General features: G+C 45.8%; 1 protein-coding gene across 8 annotated transcripts in view; it reads right to left on the bottom strand.

Annotated features, from left to right (window-relative positions):
* PLEKHG5 (pleckstrin homology and RhoGEF domain containing G5) overlaps positions 1-24,448 on the bottom strand; it is a 445,968-nt gene that overhangs the window by 123,322 nt on the left and 298,198 nt on the right. For 7 of the 8 annotated variants that reach the window (XM_073656679.1, XM_073656680.1, XM_073656682.1 and 4 more), the window contains 2 exons: positions 24,287-24,416; positions 7,785-7,887 (listed from right to left, as the gene is read on the bottom strand). In XM_073656679.1, coding sequence (XP_073512780.1) covers positions 7,785-7,887; positions 24,287-24,416 — 233 coding nt within the window. The remainder of the gene's footprint in view (positions 1-7,784; positions 7,888-24,286; positions 24,417-24,448) is intronic. The other variant, XM_073656686.1, reaches the window with a different exon arrangement.

Below are 24,448 nucleotides of genomic sequence, written 5' to 3'. Positions count from 1 at the left end.
TAGAACCGCCGGAGCGGTGAGCAAAGGAGCCAGAGCAGGCTAGAACCGCCGGAGCGGTGAGCAAAGGAGTCGGAGCAGGGGGGACAGGGCTCTGTTCACACGGAACAGACAGGAAGAGAAAGGCAGAGCCAGATACCCACAGGGTACTTGCAGTGAAGTAGCGAGTGGACCACAAACTCACAAACGGGAGTACAGAGACAACAAGCAGGAGTTAGGTACGAGTTCAGACTCTGCAGAAAAAGGAAGGGAATGGACATAGAGGCAAAACAGGTAAAGGATAGGAGAGAGTTCAGACTGGAACTGAGTGTACGGAGGAGACCGACACTGCAGCGGGATACAGGAGCGGGTCTGGGAATACTGCCCCCAGAGAGGCGGGACGAACAGGCAAGGAGCGTGTTCAGACAGGACAGACAAGATACAGGAGCGGGTCTAGGTAATCGGCCCCTAGAAGGCGGGAGGAACAGGCTAGGAGCGTGTTCAGACAGGACAGACAAGATACAGGAGCGGGTCTAGGTAATCGGCCCCTAGAAGGCGGGAGGAACAGGCTAGGAGCGTGTTCAGACAGGCCTGGAAATACAGCCTCCAGGATAGGCAGACAAGAGAACACAGAACGGGACCTGGCACCTTCAGAGTGCAAGCACACACTGAATGCAACACTATGCTCAGGCGCCATCTTGAGGAAGAAGGTGGTATAAATACCCAAAGATGGACAGCAATAGGCTGAAGGTGCAACAGGGGCGTGTCCGCAGCAGGTACAAGAAACAGGAAGTTCAGCGGGCATCGCCCTATGCAGCCAAAACAGACAAACAGACAGCAAGGAGGGAAGCCAGAGAGACACCCTGGACAGGAGATCAAGTGCGCGCTCTTGCACAGTGGGAGATGGACCACTATGCAAGGACGCCGCCAGGTATGTTACAGTACCCCCCCCCTTACGCCCCCTCTTCTTCAGGCCTGCCAGAATCTTCCGCAGGGAATTCGAGGACCAGTCGTTCACTTCAAGGAGATCACTTCCACTGTCCACAGGAAAAATTGATCTCATCTGGTTAGCTAGGATGCTACCTCCTATCCAGCCATCCTTAGCAACAGATGAAACGGGTGGAGTACCAGGAACAGCACACAAGTTAGTCTTTCTCCACATATTTTCAGGTGGCACCCCAGAGGGTACAGGAGACAACTGGAAGTCCTTCACCGGGTTGGAGGGGGACAGAGACTTGGGGGTAATCTCTGCTTCGAGGTACATCTTGTCAAGCTCACAGGAAGAAATAGACGGGTTATCAGGTACATAATGAGGAAAAGTCACTGTCTCTTTGTTATCTGGTGGTACCCCGGAGAATTCAGGAAACAACTGGAGGTCCTCCGCCGGGTCAGAAGAGTGCAGAGGCTCAGAGAAAACATCTGCTTCAGAGTACACTAGGTCGGACTCACTGGAGGAAGCAGGCGAGGTATCGGGTACCGAGTATAGGAAAGTCTCTGTCCATTCACCACCAGGTGGCACCCCGAAGGGTTCTGGAGACAACTGGAGGTCCTCCGCCTGGTCAGAGGGGTGTAGAGACTCAAGGGTAACCTCTGCTTCAGAGTACACAAGGTCGGACTCACTGGACGAAGCAAGCGAGGTATCAGATCCAGGATATAGGAAAGTCTCTGTCCATTCACCACCAGGTGGCACCCCGAAGGGTTCTGGAGACAACTGGAGGTCCTCCGCCTGGTCGGAGGGGTGTAGAGACTCGGGAGTAACCTCTGCTTCGGAGTACACTAGGTTGGACTCACTGGACGAAGCGAGCGAGGTATCAGGTACAGAGTATAGGAGAGTCTCTGTCCTTTCGCTACCAGGTAGCACCCTGAAGGGTTCTGGAGACAACTGGAGGTCCTCCGCCTGGTCGGAGGGGTGTAGAGACTCGGGAGTAACCTCTGCTTCGGAGTACACTAGGTTGGACTCACTGGACGAAGCGAGCGAGGTATCAGGTACAGAGCATAGGAGAGTCTCTGTCCTTTCGCTACCAGGTAGCACCCCGAAGGGTTCTGGAGACAACTGGAGGTCCTCCGCCTGGTCGGAGGGGTGTAGAGACTCGGGGGTAACTACCACTTTGGGGTACCCATTGTCAGGCTCACAGGACGAAGCGGACAAAGTATCGAGTACCGAGTGTAGAGAAGTCTCTCTCCATTTGTCATCGAGTGGTATCCCGGAGGATTCAGGAGGCAACAGGGGGTCCTCCGCCAGGTAGTAGAGGTGCACAGACTCAGAGGTAACCACAGCTTTGGAGCATCCTTGGACATGCACACCGGTTAAAGTGGGTGAAGCATCTGATGCCGGGTGCAGGAAGTTCTCCTGTGTGGAGTCTGGATGGGCAGAAGTCTCTTCGGGCAGGAGAACCGGAGCACTACCCACGCACATTACCCGTTGGGGCTTCTCCGGGATACAGGGAGATGAAGCTTCAGTAGGGACTTCAAGGTTGGGGTCAGGAGGTCTCAGGGAGGACAGACCCTGGCGTGACGGCTTGCCTCTACGTCTAGCACGTCTGGACTGCCTCTTGAGGTTGGGAGAAGTATTCCGGAAAGCGTAGTCACCCTGTGAGGATTCTGGGTGGGCAGTAGTCTCATTGGGCTGGAGGACTATTGCGCTACCCACACACATTACCCATCGGGGCTGCTCCGGGATATTGGGAGGTGAAGCTTCAGCAGGAGCCTCCGGGTTAGGATCATCGAAGACCATTAGAAAGGCCACCAGGAAGGCCATTAGGTCCAGGAGGATCGGATCCTGTGTTTCATATAGGGGGTTGATCCATTCCAAGGCATCACCCGCCAGGTAAGACATAATGAATGCCACCTTAACCCGATCGGTGGGAAAACATAGAGGGTAGAACTTGAAGTGTAGCATGCATTGCTCCACAAATGCACGACTTTGTCTTGGATCCCCATAGTAACGTGGCGGATCCGCAGGAACGAGAGCGGATAGATCCATCTGGACGGGTGCGTAATTAGCCTGGAACTCAGCTGAGAAAAAAAAAAAAATTATTTATTTATTTTAATGCATGTATTCGCTGGAAACTTCTCAGAGAGCGAAGGCCGTGGGGCTCAACGGGAACCATGGCCTGAGCATGCTGTAATGCACACGCCCGGGCTGAGCGGCGTGTGCGTGTGATTGTAGTGATTCCACTGGACCGTGCCGGAGAGTGAATGCCTGGAGGGGCGTAACTAGGTATTCACCCGATCCGACCAGGGTCGCACGACGGCATACGACGCCAGTGCACCAAGGAGGAACCGAGCAGAGGGACCAGGTGCTACTCCAGGACAGACCCCGGACACGGCTGTTGACCCACACAGGGGAATACAGGAACAGACTGGTAGGCTGGCATACAGACTGGTGGGTATAGGCTGGCTCGACTGGGATGCAGGCAGGCGGGTATGCAGGCAGGGGGGTACAGGCAAGCACAGCTAGAGTGCAGACAGGGAGGCACTAGCAGGTAGGAACACAGGCGGGATAGGACCCAGTACACACTGGGACTCAGGAACAATACAGACAGAGGGGTACAGGCAAGCACAGCTAGAGTGCAGACAGGGAGGCACTAGCAGGTAGGGACACTGGCGGGATAGGACCCAGTACACATTGCAACTCAGGAACAGAACCACAGATGTGGCGGACAAACACAGCAGAGTGAGGCCGCCCAGAGAGGTGAGTGAGAGCAGAGCAGGACGAGGCCGCCTGGAGCGGTGAGCAAGAGTAGAGCAGGACAAGGCCGCCAGGAGCGGTGAGCAAAGGGTCAGAGCTGAGCGAGACTGCCGGAGCAGTGAGCAAGAGTAAAGCAGGACGAGGCCGCCTGGAGCGATGAGCAAGAGTGGAGCAAGACTGCCGGAGCAGTGAGCAAAAAGGATAAGAGCGGAGCGAGGCTGCCGGAGCAGTGAGCAAAAGGGTCAGAGCGGAGCAAGGCTGCCGGAGCAGTGAGCAAAAGGGTCAGAGCGGAGCAAGGCTGCCGGAGCAGCGAGCAAAAGGAGCCAGAGCAGGCTAGAACCGCCGGAGCGGTGAGCAAAGGAGTCAGAGCAGGCTAGAACCGCCGGAGCGGTGAGCAAAGGAGTCAGAGCAGGCTAGAACCGCCGGAGCGGTGAGCAAAGGAGTCAGAGCAGGCTAGAACCGCCGGAGCGGTGAGCAAAGGAGTCAGAGCAGGCTAGAACCGCCGGAGCGGTGAGCAAAGGAGTCAGAGCAGGCTAGAACCGCCGGAGCGGTGAGCAAAGGAGCCAGAGCAGGCTAGAACCGCCGGAGCGGTGAGCAAAGGAGTCGGAGCAGGGGGGACAGGGCTCTGTTCACACGGAACAGACAGGAAGAGAAAGGCAGAGCCAGATACCCACAGGGTACTTGCAGTGAAGTAGCGAGTGGACCACAAACTCACAAACGGGAGTACAGAGACAACAAGCAGGAGTTAGGTACGAGTTCAGACTCTGCAGAAAAAGGAAGGGAATGGACATAGAGGCAAAACAGGTAAAGGATAGGAGAGAGTTCAGACTGGAACTGAGTGTACGGAGGAGACCGACACTGCAGCGGGATACAGGAGCGGGTCTGGGAATACTGCCCCCAGAGAGGCGGGACGAACAGGCAAGGAGCGTGTTCAGACAGGACAGACAAGATACAGGAGCGGGTCTAGGTAATCGGCCCCTAGAAGGCGGGAGGAACAGGCTAGGAGCGTGTTCAGACAGGACAGACAACATACAGGAGCGGGTCTAGGTAATCGGCCCCTAGAAGGCGGGAGGAACAGGCTAGGAGCGTGTTCAGACAGGCCTGGAAATACAGCCTCCAGGATAGGCAGACAAGAGAACACAGAACGGGACCTGGCACCTTCAGAGTGCAAGCACACACTGAATGCAACACTATGCTCAGGCGCCATCTTGAGGAAGAAGGTGGTATAAATACCCAAAGATGGACAGCAATAGGCTGAAGGTGCAACAGGGGCGTGTCCGCAGCAGGTACAAGAAACAGGAAGTTCAGCGGGCGTCGCCCTATGCAGCCAAAACAGACAAACAGACAGCAAGGAGGGAAGCCAGAGAGACACCCTGGACAGGAGATCAAGTGCGCGCTCTTGCACAGTGGGAGATGGACCACTATGCAAGGACGCCGCCAGGTATGTTACACAAACAAAGTAGGGTCGGGTACTCAATACTATTATAGTAGGATTCTGTCAAAGAGAAGAAAGACTAAAGACCCGACAGAGCGGCATCTCTGACGCAGGGTGTAAGTGACTGATGCTGAATGCTATCTCCCCTATTGTCTTTGCCCGCTATCATGAGCAATTCTTGTAAAGTGAAGCCAGTGTAAGGGAGATGCTTCCCAATATTGAAAGCTTTCTATTCAGAAGTGCCAAGATTTGTGTTTTATAGGGTCGCCATTAAATGTGGAAGGGAACACTGTCCAGGAAGTGAAACCACAGCTTTGAATGCAGTGAATTGCAGCACAATATCTGCAGATTAGGCGGCAGGCGGTTTAAATATCAGGGAAAACACAGTAGATCAGCAGACTGTCTGCATCGGTCTCCGGAGAAACATTACAAGTGTTAGCTGGATAAGGTCGCCACAGTCTCACTTGGTGATTTTTTTTCATGAAGAATTCTGACTTGTAAAAAGTCATTCATTATGGAGAAGGAGACAAAAGACAGTGAAATTTCAAAATAATGGCGGCAATGGTTTATAGAGGAGTATAATGGACCGTATAAACAGTGCACAGCCCCTATACTGTACATAAGCCCTATTATAGTATATGGACATCATATGGGCTCGGGACCCTCTCTATGAATAAATAGAGCAGCTCCTCTATGTATTCCATGATGGCCCATTTATTTGAATGTGTGCCATGTAATACTGCACTTCACCAGTAAAGGCCACTGCAGAAAAAATGAGTAGTTTTTCCCTAGAAATAACAGCTGGTCGTTGGAGATTAGGGGGACAGCTGTGATCAGCTGTTAAGTACAGTTGGATACATATATAGTTGCATCCCTAGTGGTTAGAAAGAACATCTCCATCCTTGGAGGACCTTGCCCCAATTTATTTCAAGGCTGTATGTGTAAGAGAAAGCAGTGATACTCCTGAAAAGCCCTTGCATGATGTGACATTAGTGAGGAAAGACTGCCATCTGCTGGCCGAGCGAAACCAAGTGGAACCAATTGGTACCAGGAAAATAGTAGGGGGAGCAAGTTTGTGTGCTGGACCTGGTCAAGTGACTTGTATGACAGAGTTCCTGGATATAAAAGCCCTGTGCGCCAAACTCCTGTGTTATTGGGCGCCAAGAAGGAGAGTGGAGCAAAAGAGGGACGGCAAATAGGCCAGAATGACAGGCCTTAGCGGAAAACCTACAACACCAAGGTGCCGGTCATTGCCTGACTAGGTCCAGATGACGCCCGGTGAGACCTACAGTACAGACTGCACCGGTCAAGACCCAGAGTTCCGATAGCGCCAGTCAAGACCAGGACCCGCACTCTATGCTGGTCAAGTCCCAGAGACCAGATGACACTCGTCAAGAGTCAAGACCCAGTCCTTCCCGCCCCAGGTCCAGGAAACAGCCGCTGATGGTCAAGCACTGAAGACCCGCAAGGAAAGGAGCATGCCTTCAGTTACAGAGAGACCGCGTGAATGAGAAGGCTGTCACTTCCACCTATAACATACAGTACAGGGGCAGACCTTGGCTAGGTCAACAGGTGGTGAGGGGGCCGGTTGGTGTATGGGAGGCTCAATGCGCTTTAATAGACTTTGTGAGAAAGACTCGCGGCTCAGCGGGAAAACTTGGTGACCCCCGCTACGGCCAGAATTGCAGGAAGAACTTACGTGGTAACTCCCGTGAACGGGCGTACCCTCCTTGTAAAGAAACATTAGCATAATATAGTGAAGAGCTTTCATTGTTATTACAATTGTATTGTTATATGATTCATTGTTGATTTGCATTGTTTAATAACAGCAATTGTCTTATAACTACTGGAAATTATTGCTGCATTTGAGCAGAATTACACCGTTCCCTGACTCTTCCTGCCTCGTGTCCTCTGTGCGTTGCATCCAGTCACCTGCATTACATATGTAATGCTTCATTTCTCCTGTGGAGGCACTGCGGCAGTGTGAAATTATTTTCAGTGGAACCTTCAAGCTTTTCTATTTTTTTTTATTTAGTTTCTATTGAAGTTCTTTTATTACTTTGTAGGGGGGGTGTCTTAACTTATTGCAGAGCACCATGACCCTCATACTGTATAATACAGCTAGATTAAAGTGATGAATGAAAGCTTAAACCTTGGCAAGGAATTATTGTGGTTTAATTTCTCAATCTGAAGAAAGGAATTGGTGGGAGCCGCAGGGGTAATTAAACGGGTAGACAGAGTAATTACAGCTCCAGACACGACTGATCTGTGGTATATAGTGTAGACCACGGACAAACTCCTCACACAATGGCCGAGCGCTGCTCCCCTGCTTCCATTATTACCAGAAAGCTCCACAATAGTTTACAATAGTATAACATCTATATAAAATGTGGATAAATCCTTCACTTTTCTGATCTTGTTCTGACTATGAATTAAATGTTTTTTATTTCATTCAATTCTAATTTGGAATTCTGCTGAATTTTTTTTTTTACCAGAGAGCAGTGCATTGTGGGAGCACAGGTAACAAATATACACTCAGCTATTAGGTCACATGTCTGACAACAGGGTGAAACTCAACCGCTGTCTGTTACCAGGGGCAACCAGTAGGATTTTGACAGAAACTATTCCTGGGAATGGAGAAACCTACATATAAAGCAGAACAACTATTTATTTAGGACCTACCCTTTGCCATCCATTAACTCTTCTTCATCTTCCTCGACATCTGACGCAGGGCTGGTACGGGGAGGACATGATCGAGTGGAGACATTACGGGCCAAGATGGATCCTGAGAGATTTAATTAAAAGGCAAAGTAAATACACAAAGCAACACTATACAAAACAGAACAGCGCTATACACCGCATCGATCAAGTGGAAGGTGAATGTTACCTTTATTTATACTCATCCAGGGAAACTGCAGATTTGCCAACATTTAGAATGAAAAATTTGGGATATTTTAGCTCCACCTCTGGGAATGCCTCCAAAACACGTAGGAATCTGTCCCATCAAAACGACCACTTACATCCATGGTTTTGATAAGCCCTCACCCCTCTTTTAATGAATGAGCAACCAAGCTTGAGTTTGATGTCTCAGCAAGTCAGCGCCACGCACAAAAAACAAGCAGTGCGCACTGATTTTCAGGAGGCTTCTGCGGCACCCAGAATATTTACCAATTCCTCAGAGTTTGGGGGGATTTCCCTTTTTTCAGAGATTCTGAATCTATCTATCTAAGGCTATGTACCCACAGAGTTTTTTTGCAGAGTTTTTGGAAAAGAAATATAGCAGAACCTCAAGGTGTTTTTGAGTTTTGATTGAGGATTTGGAGAGTTTCAGTGCAGTTTCTGCTCCAAAATGCCCTTGAAAAACTCAGTGTGCACATAGCCTAAGGGTATATAAACACAGGTCTTTTGAGGTTGTCAAAAATGTTGAGTTTTCTAATGGAAAAAGCTTCAGAAAATGCTTCAAGTAATGAAGAAATCCTCCCCAAGAAGGAGCATTTTCTCAAGTAATTTCCACTAGAAAACTCGTCGTTTTTTTATCACCTCTAAAAAATTGCTTGTGCACATACCTTAATAGTATTTATCTATTCCCACTGCAAAATCTAATTTATACACCCCCGATAATGACACTTAAAAATCTATATAAGTTTATATATTGTGGTAGATCGGCTCACTCAGCTGCACATAGAGGTAGACACTGGAACACTGTCTCTTTAAATCTTCCACTGGTTTATTGAGGTACTGCATAAACCAGTGCAGAATTAGCAAAACAAACATGGCCTTTCTGGCCTAACAGGAAAACAAAAACATAACGTATGGCACAGTCCGTGTTGCTCAGGAACAAACAACAAAAGGCTCAGCTTTCCTTATATTAAGAACAAAGCTCTGGAGCTACCCAACACTGAATGAGCCAGAAAGCTGTGTATTTATCCTCTGGACTCCACCCTGGGGTGGAGATATGGTGAACATCTCCCACCCATTCTTAAGCTGTTCACTCAACTTAGCCCTAAACATGACCGAATAACCCCTCTCAGCACTTAGTGTGCTGGAACGTTTTTCCTAGGTTTATATCACTGAAGTTTATAACCTCAGTGATACATATCTCCCCTCCAGTACTTTGCCAGTGACTTTGTCACAACACACATACATAGAGTTAGTATTTTGATATATTTTTCTTTACAACCTCCACATGGTTAAACACGATGAAGCATAATACCAATCAAGCACAAGCAATTCAATCATAAAATATCAAGATTGGATACCTACGTTTTTTCAGACTCTGCAGCAGCAGGAAAATGCGATTCGGCATAAAAAGGTCAAGAGTGCAATTATTATTCAAACCATACAAAAGTCGACTCCCCAGATGACTCTAAAATTAGAGCTATACCGGGCTCAGAGAACGTCTGGACGGGAAAGGACAATAAACATATTAAATCTTGACTTTAATTTCCAGCGCAGGCTTGGATTTTGAAATACCCTTGAATATTGTCCAAGGAAATCTCACGACTTTGCCCGCAAAGTGTAAAGGATTTTGCTTGTCAAGTTGCCAGCTAATGTTTCCATGAATGTAAGCTCCAATACTTTGGCAGGAAAGTCATACGGTACTTAGAAGAAGTTTAGAACTGGTGAGATTATTATCACAAAATATCCCGATTACGTGACCCGGCTCCAAAATATGGGGATTTAGGTTATACTCTATCTTGTCTCTATTTGCTGTGCAGTTTAAAAATGCAATTTACTGCCTCCTGGTATCAGATTGGGGAGATGGTATTTTTTAGGACGGCCATAAAAATATTCCATCCCCCATGATCACTACTGTATCTCACAACCCTCCAAAGCTGAGAACCCTCGGACACATTTACATGAATGAAGGTGATGAGCAGCTTGTTGGTTACAAGCTGCAAGTTGGCCCTTTAAATGGGTATATTAGGAAATCAAAACATTATAAAAGAAAAGGGTCTCTTGAACGGGACCTCCTCTCTATGGACCAAAACAGAGCACTGCAAGAAAAGGCTCCCGTTTTGGCGGACTCGTGTTAACAGGCACCATGTAATACTACAGTTGCCCTGCAGGGACTGTGCAGAGCTTCTCCGCCACATCTGCTGATTGTCAAGGATTAGAGAAACTGTGGCCATATTTATAGAAGAGTTGCTCTAACTTTTATTTTGCTCACAGTGAAGTTATGGCATTATTTGGGCACTAAATTATTCTTGCACTGCATGGCAGTACTACATGTGCACTGTATGGTGGTATTGTTTAGGTACTGTATATCAATATTATATGGGTAATATGGCAGCATTATTCTCGATTTTCTTTTGGGGTCTGCATGCTAAAACACATATTAGGCTGCTGTACAGCAACGTGGAGTATGTACGTGGCACAAAAGTGCAGCTAGATTCCTTCTGTTCTGCCCGCTCCCCTCGTTCCTTACCACCTTCACACCTGGCACAGCTCGGTGCTGTACAAACAGCTGTCTGCTAACGACTAATTACTGGATACTTCTGCTTCAAGCCCTGAGTCCCTCCTAAACCCTGCAGGCAAACAAAGCACACCCAGAAACAAGCAGGGACACACAGATCCACACTTCTAATATTTTTACAATGAGTGGCAAATTGTGAACATGCAGCGATTACAATGGACAATTTACTCCACACAAGTCTTAAAGTGGAATTAATCCCCTAAAAATAGAAGAAAAATGTAATAATCCTTTTTATACCTGTTACTGCAACTAAGCCTATGAGCATGAAATAGTGTGACGTAGTAGGGTGGAATAAGATAACAGCCAGTGATTCCCAGCCGCTATCAGGGCATGCTGAGAGTTGCAGTTATTCAACAGTGTGGGAGCTATGGGTTGGAGATACAGTGGGTACGGAAAGTATTCAGACCCCTTTAAATTTTTCATTCTTTGTTTCATTGCAGCCATTTGGTAAATTCTAAAAAGTTCATTTTTTTTTCTCATTATAGTACACTCTGCACCCCATCTTGAATGAAAAAAAAACAGAAATGTAGAAATTTTTGCAAATTTATTAAAAAAGAAAAACTGAAATATCACATGGTCATAAGTATTCAGACCCTTAGCTCAGACACTCATATTTAAGGCGAATGCTGTCCATTTCCTTGTGATCCTCCTTGAGATGGTTCTACTACTTCATTGGAGTCCAGCTGTGTGTAATTAAACTGATAGGACTTGATTTGGAAAGGCACACACCTGTCTATATAAGACCTCACAGCTCACAGTGCATGTCAGACCAAATGAGAATCATGAGCTCAAAGGAACTGCCCAAGGAGCTCAGAGACAGAATTGTGACAAGGCACAGATCTGGCCAAGGTTACAAAAGAATTTCTGCATTACTCAAGGTTCCTAAGAGCACAGTGGCCTCCATAATCCTTAAATAGAAGAATTCTGGGACCACCAGAAGTCTTCCTAGACCTGGCCGTCCAGCAAAACTGAGCAATCGTGGGAGAAGAGCCTTGGTGAGAGAGGTAAAGAAGAACCCCAAGATCACTGTGGCTGAGCTCCAGAGATGCAGTAGGGAGATGGGAGAAAGTTCCACAAAGTCAACTATCACTGCAGCCCTCCACCAGTCGGGCCTTTATGGCAGAGTGGCCAGACAGAAGCCTCTACTCAGTGCAAGACATATGAAAGCCCGCATATAGTTTGCTCAAAAACACATGAAGGACTCCCACACTATGAGAAATAAGATTCTCTGGTCTGATAAGACAATAATAGAACTTTTTTGTGATAATTCTAAGCGGTATGTGTGGAGAAAACCAGGCACTGCTCATCACCTGCCCAATACAATCCCAACAGTGAAACATGGTGGTGGTGTATCATGCTATGGGGGTGTTTTTCAGATGCAGGGACAGGACGACTGGCTGCATTTGAAGGAAACATGAATGCGGCCAAGTACAGAGATATCCTGGATGAAAACCTCTTCCAGAGTGCTCTGGACCTTAGACTTGGCCAAAGGTTCACCTTCCAACAAGACAATGATCCTAAGCACACAGCTAAAATAACAAAGGAGTGGCTTCAGAACAACTCTGTGACCATTCTTGACTGGCCCAGCCAGAGCCCTGACCTAAACCCAATTGAGCATCTCTGGAGAGACCTGAAAATGGCTGTCCACCAACGTTCACCATCCAACCTGACGGAACTGGAGAGGATCTGCAAGGAAGAATGGCAGAGGATCCCCAAATCCAGGTGTGAAAAACTTGTTGCATCATTCCCAAGAAGACTCATGGCTGTACTAGCTCAAAAGGGGGCTTCTACTCAATAATGAGCAAAGAGTCTGAATATTTATGACCATGTGATATTTCAGTTTTTCTTTTTTAATAAATTTGCAAAAATTTCAGCATTTCTGTTTTTCTTCAGCTAAGATGGGGTGCAGAGCGTACTTTAATAAGAAAAAAAATGAACTTTTTAGAATTTACCAAATGGCGGCAATGAAACAAAGAGTGAAAAATTTAAAGGGGTCTGAATACTTTCCGTACCCACTGTAAGTATGCATTTTAGTGATTCACATTGTCCATTTAGCAAGAAATAATATAAAACTTTTCAAACTTTTCTCAAACTTTTTTCTACTGTATTGTACTATATTCATAAGAGGTATATTCATATACCCATATACCTATATATTCCCATCTGACCGATTCCAATGTAGGCACGGTATGCCAAAAGTAAAGGGGATGTGGCAGTCACCAAAGCACAATAGCCCCTTCCAGTGCCGGACTGGGGTGCCAAGAGCCCATCAGTAACACTGACTCTGGTGGCCTACTGTTCAGCTACATGCAAATATCACATTACCCTCATTCACATATTTGCCTACTTTTCTATATAATAGTAAAAAGGGTAGTTTGTTAAATGAAGGTTGAGATGATGCCCTTTTCTGTACATAGTGAAACAAATCTACAAATCTATTGTGCCAACTACTTCTATAGGTGGAGTGGAGAGTCCAAGTCTGCTTGGACTAAAATCCGTCAGCACCCCTCCCTGCAGTATAAGTGGGGATCTGAGTGGGTGTAGTATTCTTCTTTTTAAAGAGCGCCTCATGGATGCACTGTTTAAGGGCTCATGCAGATGACCGTATTTTCAGTCAAACTAAACATCAGATCTCACCTGGACCAATGCTATTCTATGGGGAATTGCACATGTCCGATTGTTTTTCTGCATGATTTGTATCCGATATTCGGATCATACTCGACTGTGCAAGTCAATTAGTCCGTGGAAAACATTAGACTGCACTTGGATGACATCCGAGTAGTGTCCGATTTTTACGGACTGACAGAATTGAGAAGATGGAGACACTTTTTTTTCCATCTTCTCCTCATCGGATCACACTCTGATCAAACAGCGAATAGATCAGTGTGTGATAAGCATAATCAGACCGATTTTCTCAGATGAGAGAAAATACGGTTGTGTGACCCTAGCCTTATAGTGATCTATCTTGAGGAGTCCATAAGTGGTCACTGATGGTTAGTAATTTCTTTGTCTCCAATTGTGAAACTTAAAAGAACATACAGAATTTATACAACTGTTGCAACATTAGATTTGCAATATTTGAGATCCAAAAAAGTCTCAGGTCATACCCAACCCCCATGAGATGCCATTAAAAAAAACCTTTACGTGGCATTCTTTAGTGACAACCCCACAAATCCAGTCCGTACTATAAAAATAACCGAGTCCTTTGCCGCACAACTGTACCCTGGCAATGTTTATGGGACAAAGTATGTCTCTCTTTAATTGTAAAATCTGTAGCCTTGTAATTATTTAACCGTGACCCCTGAAACTTGGCTGCGTGCCACACACCGCGGCTTCCCCGATTTAAGAAAAAACGTAGCCACAGAAGAAATATATAAGAATCAGACAGTGAGTTCATGGTGTATTGCAAAAATACTTTCATTTTTATGAATAAATCAACACAGTATCTGAATTTTTGAGAACGGAAGGTTGATTGCATCTGTATAAATAATATATAATAAAGAGACGCAAACCAAATAGTTCAGAATTTTTTTACAATTTGTAAGATATTAAATGGCTCAAAATTGACCCCTTCAAAAAAAAATAGCTGATTTTTTTTTTCGCCATTTCACCCCACGTAGAATTCTTTTCAGGAAATTATAGGCTAAAGTGAATAGCGTCATTTAAACCTACATCTCGTCCAACTCGTGGCTATGTCAACGTAAAGATAAAAAAGTTATGGCTCTAGGATGATGGAGAAGAAAATGTGAAAGCACAAAAATGAAAAATGGATTCTGACGGGAAGGTTTTAATAAGACTAAAATTGCACATATGACACATCCCCTTTAGCCTGTTACAGTTTTCCTCACTCCAGGAAATTCAAGCAGATTTCTATTCCCAGCTATGCTATAATCTCAGTGGATTAGATTAGTCTGATATTGAATCTAATAGTCTGCTGGGCGATCTTTTTACTTTTAAACAAAGAACGTATTGGAAGCAAAGTGCTTTAATGGAAGCAGGTTTATCTCCTGACCACACCTCACATTAGTGCCCAGCAGGGCCGGTTTTAGACAAAGTGGGGCCCTGTGCAAAAGTTTAAAGTGGGGCCCCAAATGCTAACATATTGTACCACACACAGAAACATTTATATTGCAGTTACATGGGCTGAGTTCAGGCCATTAAATGAGCGCGATCGACAATATTGAAGTCCTTCGGCGCTTGTTTCCCGGCCTCTTTACACCGGCTGTGGAAGAATGATGGGGACAGAGAGATCATTAACAGATCAATCTTTCCCCATACAGTATCATGTTATCAGCAGCAGATCTGCAGTTTACACCGGGCGATGTGCTGCTGAGAACAATAATTTTTGTTCTGGCATAAACAATCCAAACACCCGATGAATAGGCAGTATTCTGCTCGTTCGTTGGGCGATTGCTGATGTTTACTCCTATGGACTCACACATATATACAATCTGCATGTTAAACACACATGTATATACACAAAGCACACATATACATAGAGCACTTACATAAGATACACGTATACACAGAGCACATACATACAGGCACGTACATACATACAGATACATGTATACAGAGCACCTACATACAGATGCATGCATCCACGGAGCACAAATATACCGACAGATGCATGGACGGAGCACATACATACAGAGACATATTATAATGGACTCCACACAGCCCTTCAAATATTATAATTGATCTCCACACAGCCTACAAACAGTATAATGGCCCCCACACGGTATGATGGACCCCACACAAACCTTTACACTGTATAATTGCTTGCATACAGTATAAATGGCCCCCACATAGCCCTCCAAAGTATAAAGGCTCCCACATAGCCCTCCAGATAGTATAATGGCCCCCACATAGCCTTCCATATAGTATAATGAGCAACACATAGCCCTCCAAATATTATAATGGCCCCCTCATTGTCTTCCACATAGTATAATCCATCCCCATAGTCTTCCATATAGTATTATGCACCCCACCATAGTCCTCAGTAAAGTATAATGAACATCCCATAGTCCTCCAAATAGTATGATGCACCCCCCATAGTCCTCCATATAGTATAATGCGCCCATAGTCCTCCATATAGAATAATGCATGCCATAGTCCTCCATATAGAATAATGCACACACCATAGTCCTCCTTATAGTATAAAGCACTCTCCATAGTCCTCCATATACAGTGAGGGAAATAAGTATTTGATCCCTTCCTGTTTTTGTAAATTTGCCCACTGACAAAGACATGAACAGTCTATAATTTTAAGGGTAGGTTAATTTTAACATTGAGAGATATAGAATATCCAAAAAAAATTCAAGAAAATCACATTGTATAAATTAGATAATTTGTTTTGCATTTTGCAGTGAGAAATAAGTATTTGATCCCTCTGGCAAACAACACTTAATACTTGGTGGCAAAACCCTTGTTGGCAAGCACAGCAGTCAGACGTTTTTTGTAGTTGATGATGAGGGTTGCGCACATGTCAGGAGGAATTTTGGTCCACTCCTCTTTGCAGATCATCTCTAAATTATTAAGATTTTGAGGCTGTCGCTTGGCAACTCGGAGCTTCAACTCCCTCCATAAGTTTTCTTTGGGATTAAGGTCTTGAGACTGGCTAGGCCACTCCATGACTTTACTGTGCTTCTTTTTGAGCCACTCCTTTGATGCCTTGGATGTATATTTTGGGTCCTTGTCTTACTGGAAGACCAAGCCACGACCCATCTTCAATGCTCTTACTGAGGGAAGGAGGTTGTTGACCAAAATCTCGCGATTCATGACCCCATCCAACTTCCCTTCAGTACGGTGCAGTCGTCATGTCCCCTTTGCAGAAAAGCATCTCCAAAGTAAAATGTTTCCCCCACCATGCATCACGGTTGGGACGATGTTCTTAGAGTTGTACTCATCCTTCTTCTTCCTCCAAACACAGCGAGTTGAGTTAATGCCAAAGAGCTCGATTTTTGTCTTATCTGACCACAGCACCTTCTCCCAATAACTCACAGAATTATCCAGGTGTTCATTGGCAAGCTTCAGACGGGCCTGCACATGTGCCTTCCTGAGCAGGGGGACCTTGCGGGCACTGCAGGATTTTAAACCTTTAAGGCGTAATGTGTTACCAATGGTTTTCTTGGTGACTGTGGTCCCAGCTGCCTTGAGATCATTAACAAGTTCCCCCGTGTAGTTTTAGGCTGATCTCTCACCTTCCTCATGATCAAGGATACCCCACGATGTGAGATTTTGCATGGTGCCCCAGATCGATGTCGATTGACAGTCATTTTGTATTTCTTCCATTTTCTTACTATTGCACCAACAGTTGTCTCGTTCTCACCCAGCATCTTACTTATGGTTTTGTAGCCCATTCCAGCTTTATGCAGTTCTATGATCTTGTCCCTAACATCCTTAGAAAGCTCTTTGGTCTTGCCCATGTTGTAGAGGTTGGAGTCTGACTGATTCATTGAGTCTGTGGACAGGAGTCTTTTATACAGGTAACTATGTAAGACAGCTGTCTTTAATGCAGGTAACAAGTTGATTAGGAGCGTCTAACTGGTCTGTAGGAACCAGAACTCATAATGGTTTGTAGGGGATCAAATACTTATTTCTCACTGCAAAATGCAAAACAATTTATCTAATTTATACAATGTGATTTTCTTGATTTTTTGGGGAGATATTCTATCTCTCAATGTTAAAATTAACCTACCCTTAAAATTATAGACTGTTCATGTCTTTGTCAGTGGACAAACTTACAAAAACAGCAAGGGATCAAATACTTATTTCCCCCACTGTAATATAACGCATCCCATAGTACTCCATACAGTATAATGCTCCCCCATAGTCATCCATATAGTATAATGCACTCCATAGTCCTCCATATAATATAATGTACCCCAAAGTCCTCCATATAATATAATGCACCTGAAAGTCCTCCATATAGTATAATATACCCCCATTGTCCTCCATACAGTATAATGCATACCCCTTAGTCCTTCATACAGTATAATATACCCCCATAGTCCTCCATACAGTATAATGCACTCCATAGTCCTCCATACAGTATAATGCACACCCCATAGTCCTCCATATAGTATAATACACCCCCACAGTCCTCCATAAAGTATAATGCACACCCCATAATCCTCCATACAGTATAATGGGCCCCCCATAATCCTCCATACGGTATAATGCACCCCCCATAGTCCTCCATATAGTACATATAGTATATTGTACACGCCATAGTCCTCCATACAGTATTATGGCCACCACAATGTACTCACTGATTTAAATAAATAAATGAATACCTCTCCCTGTTTCCTCTGCTCTGATCTCCTGCCCATCTTGTGTCTCTGCTGCAGCTCCACTACCCGGCACAGCGTGGCGTGATGAAGTGACATCATCGTGCCCCTTGGCTGAGACAGAATGATGGGATAGGAGAGGACGACTTCCTCCTCCATCATTGCTTTAAACTGGATCGGCATCCCCCCTTCAACACTGGCCCTAGTGCCCAGTACCTCCTCAGGTTATTGTACTTTTCATTTTGCACTAAGTGTGAACACGTCACTCAACATTAAATGGATTCTCCCTTTCATTTTCCGTGAATCCCTGCATCCAATCCCTTTGCTCCTGTACCAGGTATAAACAGAGTATCAGTTTTGCCTCGATTGTACATTCACAGAGCCCATAGGCTCAAATAGACGTGTCTATATGGTAACTCTAAATAACCAAATCCTGCAGTTACACTGTCTACCATTTGCGTATGACTTCCTCAATTAGAAAATGTTAAAAGAATGGAAGCAAATGCGGCCATATCATTATATGTAAAAATTCAATTTTATTAGGAAATAGTTAACATCATAAAAGCATAAAGAAACAAAAAAGGAGAAAGTGACAATGAGTAACACATCACTCACAGAGAATAAAGTAGCATAGGGAAAATAAATATGCATAACTAACCTATGAGAATAAATAGCATAAAAAACTGCATGTAACCACCATAGGACAAATCATCACAGTAGCATATGGGGCATAAAGGGATATACCAGCCCTTAATTGTGTATTAGGTGGTACAGGCAGAGTACAAATTTCCCCATACAGTATCATGTTATCAGCAGCTTATATGCAGTGATGATTTGTCCTATGGTGGTTACATGCAGTTTTTATGCTATTTATTCTCACAGTTTAGTTATGTGTATTTATTTTCTCTATGTTACTTTATACTCCGTGAGTGATGTGTTACTCATTGTCACTTTCTTATTTTCTTTATGCTTTTACGGTGTTAACTATTTCCTAATAAAATTGAATTTTTATACATGATAATATGGCCGCATTTGCTTCTATTCTTTTTGGATTTTCTCTATTATCGGGAGTGCGGATACTATAGGACCGGCTGTTTTTTGATTACTGACTTCTTCAATTAGTTGATTAGACTCCTGCTTGAAATAGGGTACTCTCAGTCAGCTTAATCAAGCAGGAGGCAGAGAAGATACTGAAACCTCATCGGATACACTGGATACTCTGCACATAGCCCTCAAAGATAGTGTGCAGTGTAAGTCAGGAAAGTTTTATAATTCTTTGGGTAATCCCTGTATGAAAGCACCTACTATATTACTGCTCTCTTATATTAAAAAGACATTGTGTCTTTAGCTGCACAGAAGGCATATAGAGGAACAGGGAATGCTGAGATTGCAGGGAATTGGAGGGTGTGAGAACTGCAAGGAGTGATCTGATAGATGATGATGACATCCTGTAGTCAGAGACTGACACATGTACACAAGTGAGTATTTCCTAGACTGGTGGTCAGTGTGGATGACATGACACAGCTGCCCATAATGATGGATGCAAATGAGCTGTGATTACACAAGTAACATAGCTTAGTGAGTAACTAATGCTGCCCTAAAAATGCTACCAGCAATGATGCTTAATTTTTCACTTTGTCGCCTTTCTTGCGGATACTTGGTTAAAGAGGTTTCCACTACTTTTTCGTTGATGACCTATCCTCAGGATAGGCCATCAATATCTGATCAGTCAGAGGCCGACACCCTAGCACCCCCTCTAATCAACTGTTATCGATGTCGGCGGCCGGAAGTACTCACTTGCGGAGCTGCTCCGTCTACTTGTAGTGGCTGAGGTTTGGAACTACACATCTACTCCTATTCAAATCAATAGGAGGTGGATGTGCAGTACCCTGCGGCGGCCACTACCAGAAGATGGCCAACTGCGCAAGTGAGTACTTCCGGCCAGCGGCCGTCACTGATAACAGTTGATCTGCGGGGTTGCTGGGTGTTCGGCCCCTGGCTGATCAGACATTGATGACCTATCCTTGAAAAAGTAATGCACAATCTCTTTATGAAAAAAATGGACACATGAACAGCCCCATAGACTATAATGGGTATGTCTTCTAAAAAATTAGAAGCCAGAAATTAGGCTTTAATCTGAATGGGGAAGTATGCTACAGAGCATTGGCTTCAATTAAGGGGAACCTGACAGAAACGTCTATGTCCCTAAGCCATTTATATAACTGTATAGTCCCTTCAAAGATAAGCAAGTTCATCCCTTTATGACCCAAAGCGATTCTTCAGCGGTGAGAAATCATGTGTGGCGCCCCTGCGGGTTCAGTCACCACAGAGATACTGCATCTCACCCAGAGGTGTTGTATCTCACTGTCAGGTAAGGATGGAGTACTGCCCGGGACCCAAACACCTGCATCCAACACTACACCATTCCAGACCAGCAGGTGGGACAAGATGCACTGACTTATGCTGAGCCCTGTCCCTGGTTGGAAGTGGGGGGAACCGAGTGAGGGGGAACCAAGTAGTGGGTGTGGGCGGAGGAAGCAGACAGGGGAGCACTTCAGTAGGAGTATAAAAAGGGGAGCCATCTTGAGAGAGGGAGTCCAGTCACAGGAGATCAGTCTGAGGGGAGAAGGAGTGGGAGCAGGAGCTCAGAAGGAGCTCTGCTCAGAGGAGAGGAGAGAGGAGCGGGCCTAGATTGAGAGGCCCAGGAGGTCAGGCTGGAAGAGGACAGGAGCAGAGGAAGGCTCCAGAAGTGAGGGGATCCCAGGGACACGGCGAGTGCGGAAGCCACCCGTGCGCCCGAATCTACAGGAGATGGAGGGATCAGGCCGCAGAAGGGGACCAGCCACTAAACTAGTGGAGAATTACAAAGCTCAGCTAGAAACCGGAGGCTTCTGTACTTTCAGGGTGCAGCTGCTCACAACCGCAACTACATCACTAAAAAGGAAGTGACATAGGATTCAGGGGACTGCAGGTTGGCCGCCAAAATCTGAGGTTACCGACTTGGGACACTGGTTGCGAGGCGCAGGGCAGGAGGGTGAGAGCCAGCGCAGGAAAACGACCAAGGAAGGCACACAGACTGGGGTCCCGTTATGTACTCCTGAAACACCTGGGAGATTGCTGAACCCCTGCCTTGATAAACACCGGGCGGCGTGGGAGGTTACCCTGGTACTGGGAACCTGGAGTCTGACAACTGTGAGTAAACCTGAAGACTGCACCCCACTGTGTCCTAGAATTATTATCTGCGCCATCACCTGCACTACACTGCACAGCATCATCTACCTGATTAACCATCACTGCACCGCCCTGGAGCTTAGCTCTACCTGTGGAGAGCTGAACCAACTCTGCTGCGTCACCATCAGCTCCAGAGGATCTGTACCGCAGAGGCGGCTCCATATAGCCGCATACCACAGGTGGCGTCATGAACATTATCTCTATAAAAACTTTATTCCCCTTTTCACTTATCCCCTTTTATTGACCGCCCTGGGTCACGGAGCGGGTCACTGCCACTGTGACATCTCCCAGCATCCACCGGCCCGGCTACCGAGTACCCCACGCCCAGGGGGCGCGTCACATGTTTTGAAGTTCTGTATATACAGTATGTGTCTGGCTGTGCATTGGGGTGTGACGAGGCTCTTACAGCTCCTCAGCCTCACACTGTATTCCCTGCTGGACATCACAGCCAACGACCTGTCAATCAACCAGAGGAGGGTGGTGCTAGGCAGGGAATACAGTGAGAGGCTGAAGAGCTGGAAGTGCATCACCACGCCACAATGCTCAGCGTAGTGAGATCACATAATATAGTCATGACATCCAGTCACTGGTGTTTCTATATCTACTATATAATCGGCTTATCCCGTCTGTCTGTCTGTCCAGGAAATCCCGCGTCGCTGATTGGTCAGGCCACGGCCAATCAGCGACGCGGGATTTCAGAACAAGATGGCGGCCGTTAGCGGCTCATCTGCCGCACAGAGGTCAGCGGCGATGCAGCCGGGAGATGACCAGCACTAGCCGGTCATCTCCCGGCTGCTCGCAGCAGAAGTACCCCAACCGGCAGCCTAGGCGGCGCCACTCCCCGGTCCTCCCTTCACTCTTGCCGTCAGGAGATCAGCGGCCCTAGCCGCTGATCTCCCGACAGTAGCCGCATGGAGGTCAGCGGCGATGCAGCCGGGAGATGACCGGCGCTAGCCGGTCATCTCCCGGCTGCTCGCAGCGGAAGTACCCGCACAGGCAGCGCCGCTCCCCGGTCCTCACTAACACGGTTCGCTATTTGCGGCTGCAGCCAAGGGGTCTCCTGTTTCGCGTTCCACGGTGAGTGATGGGCTGTGGGCGGGGTTATCCCCCATCCCGTCACACCCGGCATCCACCACATGTGCATTCATTGACAGAGCGCGCGGTGGATGCTGGGTGTGACACGATGGGGGATAACCCCGCCCACAGCCCGTCATTCACCGTGGTACACGGAACAGGAGACCCCTGGCTGCAGCTGCAAATAGTCGTGATGTAAGCGAAAGCAAGAGCCGGCTGCAGCCGGGGGAATTACTTTCTAGCTGTGCGTGGTCAGCGATGTTGTCACAAGCAGTATTGACAACATGACGTAATTACAAAATTCATTAGGGGCCCCGGGGGGATACATTGGGGGGTTAATTTAAAGTAGTGCACAACCCATTTAAACACTGCTTCGCTGATTAGTCGCGCCCGGTCGGCCACATACATATTCTAGAATACCCGATGCGTTAGAATCGGGCCACCAGCTACACTGTGTTCCAAATTATTATGCAAATAATATTTTCTCAGATTTTCCCAAATTACCTATATGAATTGCAGTCATTGTAATTTTCCAGTCAAATAACTATTAGAGTACAATTGAAAGGTTTTTGTACAAACTGCCTATGATAACAGTATATTTTAAAAAAAATAAAAAACTCAAACTGCACTCAAAATGCATGTTCCAAATTATTATGCACAGCAGAGTTTTCAACCTTTTCATTTTAATAAAGAACAAAAAAATGGTCATTTTTGAAATTATAAGCATTAGCAGGTTATTACAAACTGAAATCAAACAGTTTTCAACTCAAAACTTTATTCTAGGTGATGTTACATTTGCACATAGGACCCCTTGTTCGAAAGGAGCTTCTGAACTCTCTTGTCCATTAAATTTGTCAGGTTTTGGATGGTTTCTGCTTTAATTATTTTGCATGAGGACAGAATACCCTCCCAGAGCTGTTGCTTAGATGTGAACTGCCTCCCGCCATCATAGACACTCCTTTTGATGATGCTCCAGAGGTTCTCAATGGGGTTGAGGTCAGGGGAGCATGGGTGCCACACCATAAGTTTGTCCCCTTTTATGCCCATAGCAAACAGATGCAGATGTGTTATGTGCAGCATGAGACGGGGTATTATCATGCATGAAATGATCTCGATGGTCCAGATGGATGGAGTGGAGGATGGCTGGTTGATGGACACCCCATGCAAACACGGCTACGGCGCTAACAAGGAGGAGGTGGAGTAATGTTTTGGGCTGGAATCATGGGGAGAGAGATTGTCGGCCCCTTTAGGATCCCTGAAGGGGTAAAGATGACCTCCATAATGTATGTTGAGTTTCTCAAACAGCACTTCCTTCCATGGTTCAAGAAGAAGAACCGTGCATTCCGCAGCAAGATCATTTCATGCATGATAATGCCCCGTCTCATGCTGCACATAACACATCTGCATCTCTGGCTGCTGTGGGCATAAAAGGGGACAAACTTATGGTGTGGCACCCATGCTCCCCTGACCTCAACCCCATTGAGAACCTCTGGAGCATCATCAAAAGGAGTGTCTATGATGGCGGGAGGCAGTTCACATCTAAGCAACAGCTCTGGGAGGGTATTCTGTCCTCATGCAAAACAATTGAAGCAGAAACCATCCAAAACCTGACAAATTCAATGGACGAGAGAGTTCAGAAGCTCCTTTCGAACAAGCGGTCCTATGTGCAAATGTAACATCACCTAGAATAAAGTTTGGAGTTGAAAACTGTTTGATTTCAGTTTGTAATAACCTGCTAATGCTTATAATTTCAAAAATGACCATTTTTTGTTCTTTATGAAAATGAAAAGGTTGAAAACTCTGCTGTGCATAATAATTTGGAACATGCATTTTGAGTGCAGTTTGAGTTTTTTATTTTTTTAAAAATATACTGTTATCATAGGCAGTTTGTACAAAAACCTTTCAATTGTACTCTAATAGTTATTTGTCTGGAAAATTACAATGACTGCAATTCATATAGGTAATTTGGGAAAATCTGAGAAAATATTATTTGCATAATAATTTGGAACACAGTGTAGTGATGATATAATGTCCTAGAGCACAAGAAGACCCCATATCAGAGCTGTCAAATGGCCTGCAAGGAAGTATATCAATTACAATGAGGAGCTTACCTTGAGGGGGGAGGTCAAAGCGTATATGTCTATCAAAGTGCATGGTGCTGTGGAACTTGATGTCACAAGATTCACACAAATTTAAAGGATTTTTCTGATTCATCTGCTGGCAGTCCGCGTGGTGACATACCTGAGGGAAAAGCAAGGAGGAGACCATCAGAG

This window comes from Phyllobates terribilis, unplaced genomic scaffold (genome assembly GCF_046119375.1).
Source record: "Phyllobates terribilis strain yellow unplaced genomic scaffold, ASM4611937v1 Scaffold_12__6_contigs__length_324123572, whole genome shotgun sequence".
Taxonomy (NCBI): domain Eukaryota; kingdom Metazoa; phylum Chordata; class Amphibia; order Anura; family Dendrobatidae; genus Phyllobates; species Phyllobates terribilis.
This window is presented reverse-complemented; position numbering and strand designations above follow the sequence as displayed.